At 41.8% G+C, this 17,042-nt stretch overlaps 1 protein-coding gene across 1 annotated transcript in view; it reads left to right on the forward strand.

The window, feature by feature from the left end:
- Nucleotides 1-9,267: 9,267 nt before the first annotated feature.
- Nucleotides 9,268-17,042, forward strand: part of LOC144487070 (PC3-like endoprotease variant B) — a gene marked incomplete at its 5' end in the record, with an annotated part of 211,618 nt that continues 203,843 nt past the window's right edge. The window contains one exon of the mRNA XM_078205129.1: nucleotides 9,268-9,381. Coding sequence (XP_078061255.1) covers nucleotides 9,268-9,381 — 114 coding nt within the window. The remainder of the gene's footprint in view (nucleotides 9,382-17,042) is intronic.

Raw genomic sequence — 17,042 nt, forward strand, 5'->3', positions numbered from 1 at the left:
ATAACAACTTGAGCAAAAGTATTTGTGGTCAAGTGACTTACCTCCAGATTCCCCAAAGTCTCTTCATCATATACACAAGTCGGGAGTGTACTGCGATACTCTCCAGTTGCCAAGGTGTGCGTAGCTGTAACATCATTCAAGAATCATCACAGAATCCTTACAGGGCAGAAGGAGGCCATCACGTCTGAATTGACTTTCTAACAGATCAATATCATCCAGGACAAAGTAATCTGTTTGGTGCAGTATGGTGGCACGCTGCCTCGCAGCGCCAGGGACCCAGGTTCAATTCCCAGTTTGGGTCACTGTCTGTGTGGAGTTGGCACATTCTCCCCGTGTCTGTGTGGGTTTCCTCCGGGTGCTCCGGTTTCCTCCCACAGTCCAAAGATGTGCAGGTTAGGTGAACTGGCTATGCTGAATTCTCCCTCAGTGTACCCAACAAGCGCTGGAGTGTGGCGACTAGGAGATTTTCACAGTAACTTCATTGCAGTGTTAATGTAAGCCTACTCGTGATGAATAAATAAACTTTACTTTTTACTTCTGATCAGCAATATTGCCACAAGACTAAAAATCCAGCTTGTTCACAACAACATCTCCCCACCACACCCAGTCCCCTCCCCAGTACCCTGTACCCTTGTCCAATGCCTGCAGTATGTGCTAAAGGATGTACTACCATGCCTCACCAAGCTTTCTTCAGCAGCACCTCCAAGCTTGCAATATCTACAATCAAGAGAAACAGGAGTGTGGATGAATGGGATAATCATCACCTTCAAGTTACCCTCCAAGTGACACACCATCATGCTCTGGATGCATATCACCAGTCCCTCTTCATCTCTGGGTCAAAATCCCAGAACTCCCTACCTAACAACATTGGGAAAGTAATTTCAAATGTGGACTGCAGACATTCAAGGGAAATGCCTATCATGCCAATAAAATCCACACAACAAGAATGAGAAAAATACAGGAATGATGGCACAGTGGCAATATTACCGAACTAGTATCCAGAGGTCCATACCACTGCTTTGGTTCAAATACTGCCGTGGCAAGTGGATTAATTTAAATTCAATTTTAAAATCTATAAAAACTCCTCCTTCCTTCATATTTCTGGCTCACTTTCTCACATACTCTAATTTTTCCTTTGCTGCACCATGTTGAATGAGACATAACTGGGTTTTTAACAGCATATTAAACTCATAATTATTCTGATCAGCCTCAATAGCCCTGAAAGTTAATTTTATATCAAAATCCTCCATTCTGATAAAAAAAATCCACATTTTTATATTTAAAAGTGTTTGATTATGATATGTCAACTTTTATCTCAATCCCATGTCAATGTCCTAATCCTTATTTGGCTCTCAGTAAAATTATATTGGAAATTAAAGTTTAATCAGTGATTTTAACTTCTGGGTTGCTGTCCGTGAGAATGCTTCCTAGTGATTGGCTGCCTACCCTGCTTGGCAATATCACTGTTGTTGGATGCCTGGAGATCCCCTTGACTTGGTGTCAGATTCAAACTAGTGTCAAGAAAGGAGAAATAGAGGTGACAAATCTAAGGGGAAATCTTCAAGATCAGTGGTGAGCGCCATTGTTTCACTGCTGACTACAAAGTCTGGGCCATTATTAAACACTCTTACATGTGAGAAATTACAGTTATGACCATTTTTATGTATGAACTAATTATCAGCCAAGTTTATGCGTGTAAATCAGGATGGACTTTAGCTGGGAATGAAAGTCACATTTATCCTTGCAGGGAGTGGTGCTGACAGACTAACTCTTGTACCAGTCCAGCTTCCATAACATTCACCCTGCTACAGACTCCTTGGGTTCGGGGGGGTGCGGCACGGTGGCACAGTGGTTAGCACTGTTGCCGCACAGTGCCAGGGACCCGGGCTCGATTCCCAGTGTGGGTCACTGTGCGGAGTCTGTACATTCTCCCCATGTCTGTGTGGATTTTCTTCGGGTGCTCCGGTTTTCCCCCACAGTCCAAAAGCCATGCATTGGCCATGCTAAATTCTCCCTCAGTGTAACTAAACAGGCACCGGACTGTAGCGACTATGGGATTTTCACAGTGACTTCATTGCAATGTTAATATAAGCCTGCCTGTGACACTAATTTAAAAAATTCACATGGAAAATGCAGAAAGTTGGAGCTGCTGGATGCCCAAATGTTTGAGGGGAAAACAGTATCTGCAGCTTGAGCTCAAGGCCGAGCTGCAGACACTGCGATGCATCAGGAAGGGGAGCACTTCACACCAGGGGGCAGTCATAGAATCATAGAATCCCCACAGTGCAGAAGGAGGCCATTCGGCCCATCGAGTCTGCACCGACCACAATCCCACCCAGGCCCTACCCCCACATATTTTACCCACTAATCCCTCTAACCTACACATCTCAGGACTCTACGGGGCAATTTTTAACCTGGCCAATCAACCTAACCTGCACATCTTTGGACTGTGGGAGGAAACCGGAGCACCCGGAGGAAACCCACGCAGACACGAGGAGAATGTGCAAACTCCACACAGATAGTGACCTGAGCTGGGAATCGAACTCGGGACCCTGGAGCTGTGAAGCAGCAGTGCTAACCACTGTGCTACCCTTGGGATAGGGCCTTCTGATTTGGTCAGTGGACAGGGACAGAAGGATGTGACTTTGAGTGAGGCAGTTATGGGGACCTAGAAGGTAGAAGTTGAGGGACCTCAGCCTTTGCAATTATCCAACAGGCTCAAGGTGCTTGTAATCAGTATGGATGGAAGTGGGGGGATGAGGCTGCAGTGTAGATGAGTGAACTGCCTGTGGCACCACGGTACAGGAGGTGTGGGGGGGGAAGTAAATAGGAATGTAATGGTAGTGAGGGACAGACACAACTCCCTACAGTGAAAGAGAGAGCCCAGAAGACTTTGTTCCCTTCCCGGTGCCAAGATGTCTGCTCTGTGCTGGTGAGAAACATACAGTGGGATAGGAAGGTTCCAGTGGTGATAGTAGACGTAGGTACTAAAGACATAGGTAGAAATAGGAAAGAGTTCTGAGTAGGGAGTATGACCACCTAGAGGCCAAAATAAAAAGCAGAACTTCCAGAGTAATGGTCTCTGAATTATTACCTCAGCCATGAACAAATTGGCTTGGGGTAAATATGATTAGGGAGCTGAATTCATGGCTCAAAGGTTGGTGTGGGAGAGATGGGTCTTGATTCATGGGGCAACGGTACTGGGGAAAGTGGGAGCTGTGCCATTGGGATGGTCTTCACCTGAACCATGTTGGGACTCATGTTCTGGTGAGTTATGTAACTGGGGTTGTAGAGAGGGCTTTCTCTAAATAGTGAGGACAAAGGATCAAGTGTGGGAGGATGTAATCAATTAAAGGTAGGAAACAAGGCAAGAGAGAAAGGTAGCAATTAGAGAAGCAATAATCAAAGAGTGGCAAGAAGGGACAGAATGTGCAAATTGTGCCAGCAGATAAGGTCAGTGATTGCAAAAATGATAGAAAGACAGAATTAAAGGGTTTGTACTGAATATACGTCGTATTCACAAGAAAACAAATGAAATTGACAAATAGAAATTAATATGTGATCTGTTAGCCATTACAGAGATGTGGCTGCAGGATGACAAAGACTGAGATTTGAATATTTAAGGATACATGACATTTCTGAAGCTAAGAAAAGATGATGGGGTGACTTGATTAATTAAAGATGACATTAGTACAATAGAGAAACAGTAAGAAGTCTCACAACACCAGGTTAAAGTCCAACAGGTTTATTTGGAATCACGAGCTTTCAGAATGCTGTTCCTTCATCAGGTGAGTGGAGAGGTAGGTTTCACAAACACAGCATATATAGACAAAGACACAGTTGCAAGATAATGGTTGGAATGCGAGTTTATTCAGGTAATCAAGTCTTTACAGGTACAGACAGTGCGAGTGATGAGATGGATAATCACAGGTTAAAGAGGTGTGAATTGTCTCAAACCAGGACAGTTAGTAGGATTTTGCAAGCCCAGGGTAAAATGGTGGGGGATACATATGGTGTGACATGAACCCAAGATCCCAGTTGAGGCCGTTCTCATGCGTGCAGAACTTGGCTCTCAGTTCACAATTCACACCTTTTTAACCTGTGATTATCCCTCTCTCCACTTGCACTGTCTGTACCTGTAAAGATTTGATTACCTGAAAAGACTTGCATTCCAACCATTATCTTGCAATTGTGTCTTTGTCTACATGTGCTGTGTTTGTGAAACCAACCTCTCCACTCACCTGATGAAGGGGCAGCAGTTCGAAAGCTCATGATTCCAAATAAACTTGTTGGACTTTAACTTGGTGTTGTGAGACTTCTTACTGTGCCCACCCCAATCCAACACCGGCATCTCCACATCACAATAGAGAAAGGTGACGTTAGTTCAAGATGTAGAATCGTTTTGGATAGAGATAAGAAATAATAAAGGTAGGAAGTCACTTGTGGGAGTAGTTTATTGGCTTCTTAGCAGTAAACATACCATGGGATGGAGTATAAAAGCTGAAATAATGGGGGGGTGTGAGAAAGATACATGGGTGAATTTAAGTTGCGTATAGATTGAGTGAATCAGATTGTCACAGGTAGCCTGGAAGGCGAGTTCATGGAGTGTTTTTGGAACAATTTCTTAAAGCAGCATTGCTAGAGTCAACCAGAAAGCAGACTATTCTAGATCGGGTAATGTGCAACACCGATTAATTAATAATCCTCGCTCATAGTGAAGGCGCCCCGAGGCTGCAGTGATTAGAACATGATTGAATTTCACATTCAGTTCAAGGGAGCAAAGAAGCATGGGTCAAAGACTAGTGTTTTGAACTTAAATAAGGGCAATTATGAGGGTATGAAGACAGAACTAACTAATGTGAATTGGGAAATTAGGTTAAGGCATAAGTCAATTAGATGCAGTACCAGGTATTTAAGGATATATTTCATGACACTCAACAAAGATACATTTCAGTGAGAAACAAAGACTCTGGGGGAAAGACGTACTATCCATGACTAAGAAAGGAAGTTAAAGATAGTATCAAATTGAAAGAAAGATCATATGATTCTGCAAGTTTAATGGCAAACTGGAAGATTAGACAAAATATAAACAACAGGAAAGAATGGCTAAACAAAAGGACAGAGAAATTAGAGTACAAGAACAAACTAGCTGGAAATAAACAAACAGCTAGAGTTTTTACAGGTATTTAAGAAGGAAAAGAGTAAGTAAAGTGAGTGTTGGTCCTCTATTAATAATGGGAACTAAGGAGTTGGCAGATTAATTGAACAGATATTTTGCATCTTTCTTCACTGTGAGGATACAAATAATATCCCAGAAATAAATGTACATCAAGAGATGAAAGAGAGGGAGAAAATTAATACCATAAGAGGGAGTTGAAGAGCGAGCTTAGAAGGGCTAAAAGGGGACATGAGAAGACTTTGGCGGATAGGGTTAAAGAGAATCCTAAGGCGTTCTATAGGTATGTCAAGAACAGAAGGTTGGTTAGGGCAAGTTTAGGGCCAGTTATAGATGGCAGAGGGAAGTTATGTGTGGAACCGGAGGAGATTGGTGAAGCATTGAACCAATATTTCTCTTCGGTGTTCACGCAAGGGGACATGAATATAGCTGAGGAGGACACTGGGTTGCAAGGGAGTAGAATAGACAGTATTACAGTTGATAAGGAGGATGTGCAGGATATTCTGGAGGGTCTGAAAATAGATAAATCCCCTGGTCCGGATGGGATTTATCCAAGGATTCTCTGGGAGGCAAGAGAAGTGATTGCAGAGCCTCTGGCTCTGATCTTCAGGTCGTCGTTGGCCTCTGGTATAGTACCAGAAGATTGGAGGTTAGCGAATGTTGTCCCATTGTTTAAGAAGGGGAACAGAGACTTCCCCGGGAATTATAGACCGGTGAGTCTCACTTCTGTTGTCGGCAAGATGTTGGAAAAAATTATAAGGGATAGGATTTATAGTTATTTGGAGAGTAATGAATTGATAGGTGATAGTCAGCATGGTTTTGTGGCAGGTAGGTCGTGCCTTACTAACCTTATTGAGTTTTTTGAGAAAGTGACCAAGGAGGTGGATGGGGGCAAGGCAGTGGACGTGGTATATATGGATTTTAGTAAGGCGTTTGATAAGGTTCACCATGGTAGGCTTCTGCAGAAAATGCAGATGTATGGGATTGGGGGTGATCTAGGAAATTGGATCAGGAATTGGCTAGCGGATAGGAAACAGAGGGTGGTGGTTGATAGTAAATATTCATCATGGAGTGCGGTTACAAGTGGTGTACCTCAGGGATCTGTTTTGGGGCCACTGCTGTTTGTAATATTTATTAATGATCTGGATGAGGGTATAGTTGGGTGGATTAGCAAATTTGCTGATGACACCAAAGTCGGTGGTGTGGTAGACAGTGAGGAAGGGTGTCGTAGTTTGCAGGAAGACTTAGACAGGTTGCAAAGTTGGGCCGAGAGGTGGCGGATGGAGTTTAATGCGGAGAAGTGTGAGGTAATTCACTTTGGTAGGAATAACAGATGTGTTGAGTATAGGGCTAACGGGAGGACTTTGAATAGTGTGGAGGAGCAGAGGGATCTAGGTGTATGTGTGCATAGATCCCTGAAAGTTGGGAATCAAGTAGATAAGGTTGTTAAGAAGGCATATGGTGTCTTGGCGTTTATTGGTAGGGGGATTGAATTTAGGAGTCGTAGCGTTATGTTGCAACTGTACACAACTCTGGTGCGGCCGCACTTGGAGTACTGTGTGCAGTTCTGGTCCCCACATTACAGGAAGGATGTGGAGGCTTTGGAGAGGGTGCAGAGGAGGTTTACCAGGATGTTGCCTGGTATGGAGGGGAGATCCTATGAGGAGAGGCTGAGGGATTTGGGATTGTTTTCGCTGGAAAGGCGGCGGCTAAGAGGGGATCTTATTGAAACATATAAGATGATTAGAGGTTTAGATAGGGTGGATAGTGATAGCCTTTTTCCTCTGATGGAGAAATCCAGCACGAGGGGGCATGGCTTTAAATTGAGGGGGGGTAGTTATAGAACCGATGTCAGGGGTAGGTTCTTTACCCAGAGGGTGGTGAGGGATTGGAATGCCCTGCCAGCATCAGTAGTAAATGCGCCTAGTTTGGGGGCGTTTAAGAGATCCGTAGATAGGTTCATGGACGAAAAGAAATTGGTTTAGGTTGGAGGGTCACAGTTTTTTTTTTAACTGGTCGGTGCAACATCGTGGGCCGAAGGGCCTGTTCTGCGCTGTAATGTTCTATGTTCTATGTTCTATAACAATCACCAGGAAAAAAGGACTGATAAAAATGATTAGAACTAAAAGCTGACAGATCCCCAAGTCCTGATGGACTTCATCCTAAGGTCTTAACTGCTGAGGTAGTAGATGCATTGCTTTTAATTTTCCAAAATTCCCTGGATTCTGGAAAGGTTCCATCAGATTGGAAAATAGCAAAAATGTAACTTCTTTATTCAAGATAGGAGGAAGACAGAAAGTGGGAAACTATAGGCCAGTTAGCTTTAACAATTGGTAAAATGGTGGAATCTTTGTTAAAGAAGTTATAAGAGTACATTTAGAAAATCACAATGCAATAAGGCATAGTCAGTATGGTTTTGTGAATGGGAAAGTACTTTGAGGAAGTAATGTGCTATAGATAAAGAGGAACTTGTGAATGTGGTATTCCAGAAGATATTTCACAAGGTGCCACATCACAGGGTTCAGCAGAAAATAAGAGCTCATGATGTAGGGCATAACATGTTAGCATCAATAAGGGGATTGGTTAGCTAACAGAAAACACAGAACAGGTATAAATGGGTCATTTTAGGGTTGGCAAGGTGCGATAAGTGGAGTGCCACACGGGTCACTGCTAGGACCTCAACTATTTGCAGTCTACATGAATGACTTGGATGACAGGATTGAATGTATTGTTGGCGATGACACAATCATTGGTAGGAAAGTAAGTTGTGAAGAGGGCGTAAGAAGGCTGCAAAGGAATATAGATTGATTAAGTGAGTGGGCAAAAATTTTGGCAGATGGAGTATAACATGGGAAAATATGAACTCCACTTTGGCAGGAATAATAAAAAAAGTATTATTTAAATAGGGAGAGATTGCAGAACTCTGAGATACAGAGGATCTGAGTGTCCTCCTGCGTGAATCACAAATTTTGTATGCTGGTACAACAAGTGATTATGAGGGCAAATGGAATGTTGTTGTTTGTTACGAGGGGAATGGAATATAAAAATAGAGATGTTTTGTAACAGTTGTTTTGGGTATTGGCAAGACCACATGTGGAGTACTGTGTACAGTTTTAGTTTCCTTCAGAAAGAACATAATTGTATTAGAAGCAGTTCTGCGAAGGTTTTAACTGATTCCTGAAATGAGGGAGTTATCCAAGAGGAAAGGTTAGACAGGTTGGACTTGGATCTATTGGGAGTTTAGAAAAATGAGAAGCAATCTTCTTGAAACATAGAAGATACCAAGGGGACTGAATACACTGGATGCTGAAAGAATGTTTCTCCTTGTGGGACAGACTAGAACCAGGGGACCATTTAAAAATAAGGAGCCTCCCATTTAAATAGAGGTTAGGAGAATTCTTTTCTCTGAGGGTCATGAGACTATGAAATTCTCTTTGTCTGAGAGTAGTGGAGTCAAAATCATTGAATATTTTTAAGGCTGACTTAGATTCTTGATTGACAAGGGAGTCAAAGTGTGTCCAGGGTTTGAAGGAAAGTGGAGTTGAGGCTACAATCAGATCAGCCACGATCTTGTTGAATGGTGGAGCAGGTTCAAGAGGCCTAATGGCCTACTCCTGCTCCTAATTCATATGTTCATATGTATGCAAAATATAGTGCTATCAATGGATTCCACTCCCCTCTCCGCTGATGATAGCTGGAAGCAGGAAAGGACCCCCAACCACATGTAATACAATTTCAAGGCAACCCATCAATATATTTTTAGAAGAAGTACTTATCCCACAAGTCGGAAAACTGTTCTCTTCGCCCTCTGTCCTTAGATGAGAAAGGGCTACAGTATTTCAGTTGATTAAAAGTAGCTGCATCCTAAACATTTGGATTTGGTGCAGTAGACAATTTAACAGCAGCAAAATTGCTGCCATATATTTAGGGAAATTGTACTCACTGCTGGGTTACACTTTGTAATGCATGTGACTCCACATGGAGACTAATACAGATTCAAGAAGGGATAGTGAAGTTGACAATTCAAGGTCAGTTTATTTATACCAGAATAAGATGATCTAGTTTGTTTACAAATCTCTTTTCTTACTTAGACCCAGTCTCACATGGCGCGATGTGCAGCACCTGATTGTTCGGACGGCTAAAATCTCGGACCTTTTGAACAAAGGGTGGAAGATTAATGGAGCAGGTTACCACGTTCACCACAAGTAAGAAGCCAATTCATGGAAGTTTATTTCTACAATTGTGTCTTTATTACGTTTGATTTGATTTGAATTATTATTGTCACATGTATTAGTGTAGTGAAAAGTATTGTTTCTTGCATGCTATACAAACAAAGCATACCGTTCATAGAGAAGGAAAGGAGAGGGTGCAGAATGTAGTGTTACAGTCCAAATTAGGCTGAAAGAAAAATCAACTTAATATAAGGTAAATCCATTCAAAAGTCTGATGGCAGCAGGAAAGAAACTGTTCTTGAGTCAGTTGGTACATGACCTCAGACTTTTGTATCTTTTTCCCAACAGAAGAAGGTGAAAGAGAGTATCTCCGGGGTGCATGGGGTCCTTAATTATGCTAGCTGCTTTTCCGAAGCAGCGGGGAGTGTAGACTGTGTCAATGGATGGGAAGCTGGATGTAAAGAGCTTCATTATAACACGATTTGACTGATTGCGTTGCAGATGAAGGTAGAAAGAAAAAGTAATTACTCGTTGATCAGGAATACAGACCGAGATCAAAAAGTACAGATTAAAGATGGCAAGTTACTTGAGACAACTCAAAGCAACGTAACAATATTTTTCTCCCTTAATTCAAAATGTTCTCTCCTATAAAAATGTATTTGATAGATCTTATCATTCGCAATACTACACAAATATTCCTGTTGATTTGATCTTCAGAACTTTCAGCCTGACGTAAGAATGAGACTGTCTTCTGCAACTGAACTGGAATGGTTTTTAAAAGTGTAATTATCTATGCACATATATATTTAGCTTTATGGCTCGGAGTGATTAGTTTTCATTGATTTGTAAGGTATGTTTCATTGTCTATGGGCTAAACAATGGAAGATTAGAACTTATATTTTTACAATAGGCAGCAAGACAAACCACTATCATACAAATGTCATGCCAGTCCTACATAGTGCTAGAATTGGAATATTAAATTATTGTTACTGCGATTTTTCTACGGGCAAACTCACTATTGAAAGGCTCAGTGAAATATCTAATTGCATGATATCTCCTGGGTGTTTAGAAATTTCTAGCACTGACATTTTTCATTTATTTTGCAAATAGTTTGTTTTCACTGTGGTGTTGAAAATAATTGTGGGATACTTCTACGTAAAAAGAATATCCGATGTTCAGAGAGAAGCAACTTCTCCAGCGTTCTGAGCATTATCTTAAATGTAATTGTTTGAGAGGCTAAAATGATAGAATTACACAGTGTAGAAGGAGGCCATTCAGCCCATTATGTCTGTGTCAGCTTTTTGAAAGAACTATCAAATTGATCCCACTCTCCACTTTCCTCAGCCCACCAAGTACTTAGCCAATTTTCTTTTGAAAGTTATTATTGAACCTTCTTCCATCACCCTTTCAGGCAGGCAGTGCATTCCAGATCAGAAGAGATCACTGCACAAAAATATGGTTCCACAAGTCATCCCTGCTTATTTTGTCAATTGGCTTAAATCTGTTTCTTTGGTTATCAATCTCTCTGCCACTGAAAACAGTTTATCTTTCTTTACTGTCTAACAACAATTTTGAACAAATCCATCAAACCTTCCTTTAACCTTCTCCATCGAAGGAGAACAACCACAATTTATTTGTGCCTCCACATATTGGAAGTCTTTCATCCCTTGTGCTGTTGTGTACCCTCTGAGGCATTACCATCTTTCCTAAAACATGATACCCAAAGCCAATACTCCAGCTGTGGCCTAATTAGTGTTTTATAAAGGATTAACATAACCTCCTTGCTTTTGTGTTCAATGCTTCTATTTATGTAACCAAGGACTCCACATGTCATTCTGATAGCTTTCTCAACTAGTTCTGCCATCTGCAAACACTTGTGCATATAGGACCCAGATCTCTCTGACGCTGCATCCCTTTCAGAATTGTACCACTTTGTAATAACAGTTCACCAATTAGGTAAATAAGACTGTAATGTTTATTTACATACAACTACAATACCGAGGTCTGATAGCCTTGTGCTGCCGGTCAGCATCCAGGTTCTCATCTGCTAAGCTAGCATGGGCTTGTTGGGGTGATCCCTCACCCTGGTCCCTGATTGATTACACAAGTCATGTGATCTTCTCTGCAGTACAATCCTTAAAGGGACCAGCATCATATCCCTCCCCCTCTAAGTTTTTCATACAATTAAAATTAGTTAGTTTACTTAATCCCCAACAATTAGAGCATTTGACACACATATCAGTCCATCTTAAATGAATTGTCTCAGGTGGTATGGTAGAGGCTGTCAACGCAGTCAGAAAAAAAAATCATGATTCAGGCACATCAGTGAGGTATTTTTCAGTGAATAAAGCCGTAGATGTCATAAATTTTGGAAGCGGCTTGAGTTGAGTCCCAGAGGTTGCATCAGAAACAGGATATTTGTCTTATGAAGTGGACATTCAAGGGAAAATCATCCGGAAGCATGTAGACCATCTAAGAGGACAGCCAGTACTGACACATGACACCATATTACCAGCAGCAAACGTTATTGACTATCCAAGCAGTGAAGTACTAACTCAGCCTGTGACAGGTGAGTCTATCATTCTCTTGGGAACCGATGAAGCTGAGTTACCAGTACCTGGTCTAGTGGTTTCTGCAGAAGACACTCCAGTAGAAGTACACCAGGCAGAGGAGATTAGAAATTGGAAAGAAGATTACGATCCTTTACGCCATTTTGAGAAATGGCAGAAAGTAAATGTAAACTTTGAAGTAAGATTACCTTTAGATATTCTCAGAGTCTGAACCATATAACCAATGAAAGAATGATTCGGGTTATCTCCCTGTCAAAGAGAAAACTAGGTCTGACCTTGACATGGTCGCATTTGACAGATGTAAGATCAGAAATGCGCTATTTTGTGAGCTAGATGCCCAGTTGGATATTGATGAAGGATTTGATCTTCTATTAGAACTCTTGGACTTACACAAATGATGATCTATTGAATGCCAATGAGGTATGGTCTGACTTTTTGATAGATTTCAGAAAATGCACGGTTATTCAACGTATGAATATATCATGAAATTTAAAAGATTGAGGAAGTTCAATTTTGAGATTCCTGATTTAGTGTTAGGGTTTATATTGCAAGATCATGCCAAGATGCCTTACATGGATGGACTCCCGGTTCTAACTGGCACTCAGTTCTCAGAGAGGAACTGCCAGTTGTCTGCTGCCTTGGAAATCTCCTGGGGAAGAAATCATTTCCTGCAACCTTTGGGATATCCTGCAGTGAGACAAAGGACAAAGGTTTCAATGATTGCTGATTTTGAAATGTTCCAGATACTGGGCATAGGCATCTATGCATTGGAAGGGTACAGACTGGCAAAATAAGGATGAAAGCACCTTTAGCAGATCTGGCTATTACTGCAGAAGACTGAATTGAAACAGTAATATATCCAGATGGATCCCAGGAATGCCCAAGGAAGATGTAATATGTTCGTTAGGTGTGACTCAAAGTATCATCACGTGAAGAACTGCCCAAAGTGAAGAAGCAAGATCCTCAAAATGACATGCTGAAATCTGAGACAGAAACCTAGAAACCCTATAGTGCAGAAGGAGGCCATTCAGTCCATCGAGTCTGCACCGACCACAATTCCACCCAGGCCCTATCCCCACTTAATTACCCTGCTAATCCTTCTAATCTATCACATCCCGGGACACTAAGGGTTAATTTAGCATGTCCAATCAACCTAACCCACACATCTTTGGATGAGGTGAAGATAATTATGGATCTGAATAAATTTTACTGGTCATGAGGAGGTTAAGTCTTGCGAAGAATATATTAGTTGTGGGCTCGTTCAATTTTGCTTGCATTTTGACAGTACGTGGAACAGATTTGATAAAATGTTATTTGGATTCACTAAGGAGGGGTGATATAGGATTAAGGAGTATAAAAATACTATTTACTTTAGGTTTAGTGATAACAAGACGTTGAGGTTACTGGAAAGAGTTATAATTACATGTAAAATGGCTGGGGTAAGCTACTTTATCAATACTGATGTAGTCCCTTGTGAGATGCCTATGCTTTGAGTAAACCTTCTGTGAAAAATGCACAAAAGAAACTTGACATGGAGCATGATCAGGCAATTATTTTTGGAAAGTCAGTGGATCTGCCATTTATCCAGTCAGGATGTTATTGAATCCCCCTTAACAAAACCTGATACTTCTTGTCAGAGTGTTAGACAAGTATTAATGGCGTCAGATAGTAAGAATCAGAAAGATAAAAAGCAAATAGTCTCAATGTTGCATAGACAATTTGCTCACTTGACTTGTTAAAGATTAAAACCCTGTTCAGGGATGCAGGTATGGTTGATGAAGAATACATGAGGCCAATATAAGAGATTTAAAGTGGGAAGTGTGAAATTAGTAAGAGGTAGCGCAGGATGCCACTAAGTGCTATTGTAAGCCTTTCATTAGCATGTGACTTTAACAAGGTAGTTGGCATGGATCTAAAGGTATAGAACAAAGACAAAAATATTATCATTCTACATTTTATAGGCTTGTGTTCAGATTTGGTCTCTTTACAATAATCCATAGTAAACCTTGACACTTGAGTGTGCACTTACTCAGAAACTGAGCTCCAGGTCATTGTTGGCTCCTCCTCTGAAGCATGTGAGAAAATGGGCCTTTCACTAAATACCTGGATAGCCAAGGTCCTCTTCCAACCACCTCCCATGGCACAACACCACCCCAGTCGATTAAGATCAACTGTTAGCTTTGCCCTATTTAACCAGGCCACCATGATCCTGCAACGCTTATTTGAGTTTTCCATTATCCTGCGATCCACCCTTTGTGTTGAGCTCTGGTGAAACACTGGGCTCATGGCGGTGGTGTTTAGTAAGACCAATAGCCTCAACCCAATCCAAAAACTCTTTATAGATAAGATCTGATACTAAGAGCCAGAAAGTGGCTGGTCCTGTTGATGCTGGTCCAGAATATGGATGAGGAGATTGCCAAACTGCAATGGCTCTATGGGGGTGGAGACCTGGCTAAATTCCCAGATTTTAAATTTGAGGAACTGAAACTTGATGAAATCGGCAAGTGATTATGATCTTCAGAAAGCATGGGATTGTCTGCTCTTTGGTCATGTTTCCTGGGATTGTAAAGTTGTAATTTAATAAATTCCATTGGATTAGAACAGAAAAAAATGATCAATGGCAAAATCCTGGAAAATATAACCATTTTCGATATCTTGGAGGCCACCCCATGACAAAGGCATACATGGACGACGAAGCTCATCATCACCTCCAATGTATCAACTCAGCCTTTGGCTGATTAAGTAGAACAGTATTTGAGGACCAGAATCTCTACACTCCTGTACGCTTTGGAGAGTTGGATGTGTTGCAGCAGGCACTTCAAAGCACTAGCTAAGTATCACCAATGGGGCCTTTGCAAGATCCTCCAAATTTGGTGGCAATAAAGATAATCGATCGAACAGCAGTGCCCTCTCCAAAGCCAACCTGTCCAGCATTGAGGCACTGATCACACAAAACGAGCTCTGCTGGTTAGGACATGTCACTCATATGCCCGACACAAGGCTTCTGAAGCAACTGCCATACTCGGAATTCAATCGTGGCAGGGGACTCCCAGGAGGACGGCAGAACCATTTTAGCGATGTCCTCAAAGTATTCCTGAATAGGTCAGACATCCTCATTGACTCATGGGAGTCCCTGATTTGTGACTGATCAAAATGGAGAAAGCACATTCTGAAAGCCACAGAACACATCGAGAGACTTCACCGAGAATGTGCAACGGCAAAGTCTAGGCATCGGAGGGAGCGCACGAACCTCCAAAATAGCTAACCTTCAAACTCCACCTGCCTTTCCTATAGCAGAGTCTTCAGATCACACATTAGACTTACCAACCACCTCAAAATCCATCAAACTGGAGTCGAAGCTAATCATTTTCGATCCTGAACACTCAAATGGGTTATTATAGGCAAAATCCTGGAGAGATGGACAGGGACTGGACTTGGGACACCAGAAAAGTTTCTGATGGATAATGAAGGGGAATTTGCCAATGATGGCTTCAGAGATATGTGTGAAAACATGAACATTATGGCCATGATTTGAAAGCCACATTTGAAAGCCCTTTCAGTAATAGACTCTGTGAAAGGAACCCTGCACTGGTCGATGAAATGCTGCATAAAATCTTAGCTGATCAAGCAGACTGCAAGTTGACAATCACTCTGGCATGTGAAAAATTCACTTCAGATGGTTGGGGGTATAGCTCCCAAATTGCTTTCTGCGCTGTGTGATAATCCCACTCTCGAAGGTACTACAATTAGTTCCATTTTTTTTCTGCACAGTTGTATGCACTGCATGTAGGGAGGTTGGTTTTCATCAAGGCTGAGGTCTCAGAGATAATTTAGACAACTCGGGCATTGTATAAGACCATCCGAGACATAATTTAATTCCGGAGATTTGATGTCTTATAAAACAGTGTCATAGAGAATGGAAAAGACTGGGTAAGGTAATAGGTTGTTATTGTAAGAACAGTACTTAGCAAACAATCAAATTGTTAATGTTAATTCCTCACAGTTAATCAGGCTTAATTACAAAATCTCAGACTCTGAGTAGCTGATAGAAGTAAACCAGGCATCTTGCATCTCAAATGATGGTGGGTTTGTGATGAAGGTCCAAAGGGATTGAATGCAGGAGTTGAAGGTTTGGATACACTGATAATATGAGTGATGCTGCATAGGACAGAGCTATCATATAGAAAGGCCAATTGCCCAGAGTGGGGTACTCGGGTGATATATATTCCAGAGGGTATGGTGAATGGGGGGATGCAATAATTATGGGATGTGCAAGAAAAGCCATTAGCAAGCTTAAATATTAGTTGAATGTTCTGCATGATGGTCAATGGCATGATGAATGCAGTTTTGGTCTCCCTATTTAAGGAAGAATCATAGAGATCATTCGGTCCATCGAATCTGCACTGACCACAGTCCCAACCAGGCCCTATCCCCATAACCCCATGCATTTACCCTAGCTAGTCCTCCTGACATTTAGGGGCATTTGAGCATGGCCAATCCACGTAACGTGCACATCTTTGGACTGTGGGAGGAATCCGGAAGAAACCCACGCAGACACGGGGAGAATGTGCAAACTCCACACCGACAGTCACCCAAGCCAGGAATCGAACCTAGGTCCCTAGCACTGTGAGGCAACAGTGCTAACCACTGTGCTGCCCCCAGAAGAATGCAAATGTGTTAGTGGTGGTTCAGAGGAGGTTTACTTAGACTGATACCTGGAATGTGCGGGTTGTCTTATGGGCGAGATTGGGCTTGTTCCCCTTGGAGTTTAGCAGAGTGAAGGAAGACTTGATTGAAGTATATAAAGTGCTGAGTGGTCTTGACAGTATGGATGTAGAAAGGATATTTCCTTTTGTGGGTGCGTGCAGAGTCCAGAACTAGGGATCACAGTTTTAAAATTATTGGTTGCAATTTTAGGACAGAGTGGAGGAGAAATGTTTTCTCTTAAAGGGTTGTGTGACTCTGGAACTCTCGGCCTCAGAAGCGTTGGAGGCGCGGTCATTGAATATTTTTTAAGGTGGAGGCAAAGCTTTGTTAGGCAAGGGAATCAAAGGTTACTGGGGTAGATTGTAATGTGAAATTCAAAACAGAAACAGATCAGCCATGATCTTATTGAATGACGGA

Source organism: Mustelus asterias, unplaced genomic scaffold, assembly GCF_964213995.1.
Source record: "Mustelus asterias unplaced genomic scaffold, sMusAst1.hap1.1 HAP1_SCAFFOLD_572, whole genome shotgun sequence".
NCBI classification, from domain to species: Eukaryota; Metazoa; Chordata; class Chondrichthyes; order Carcharhiniformes; family Triakidae; genus Mustelus; species Mustelus asterias.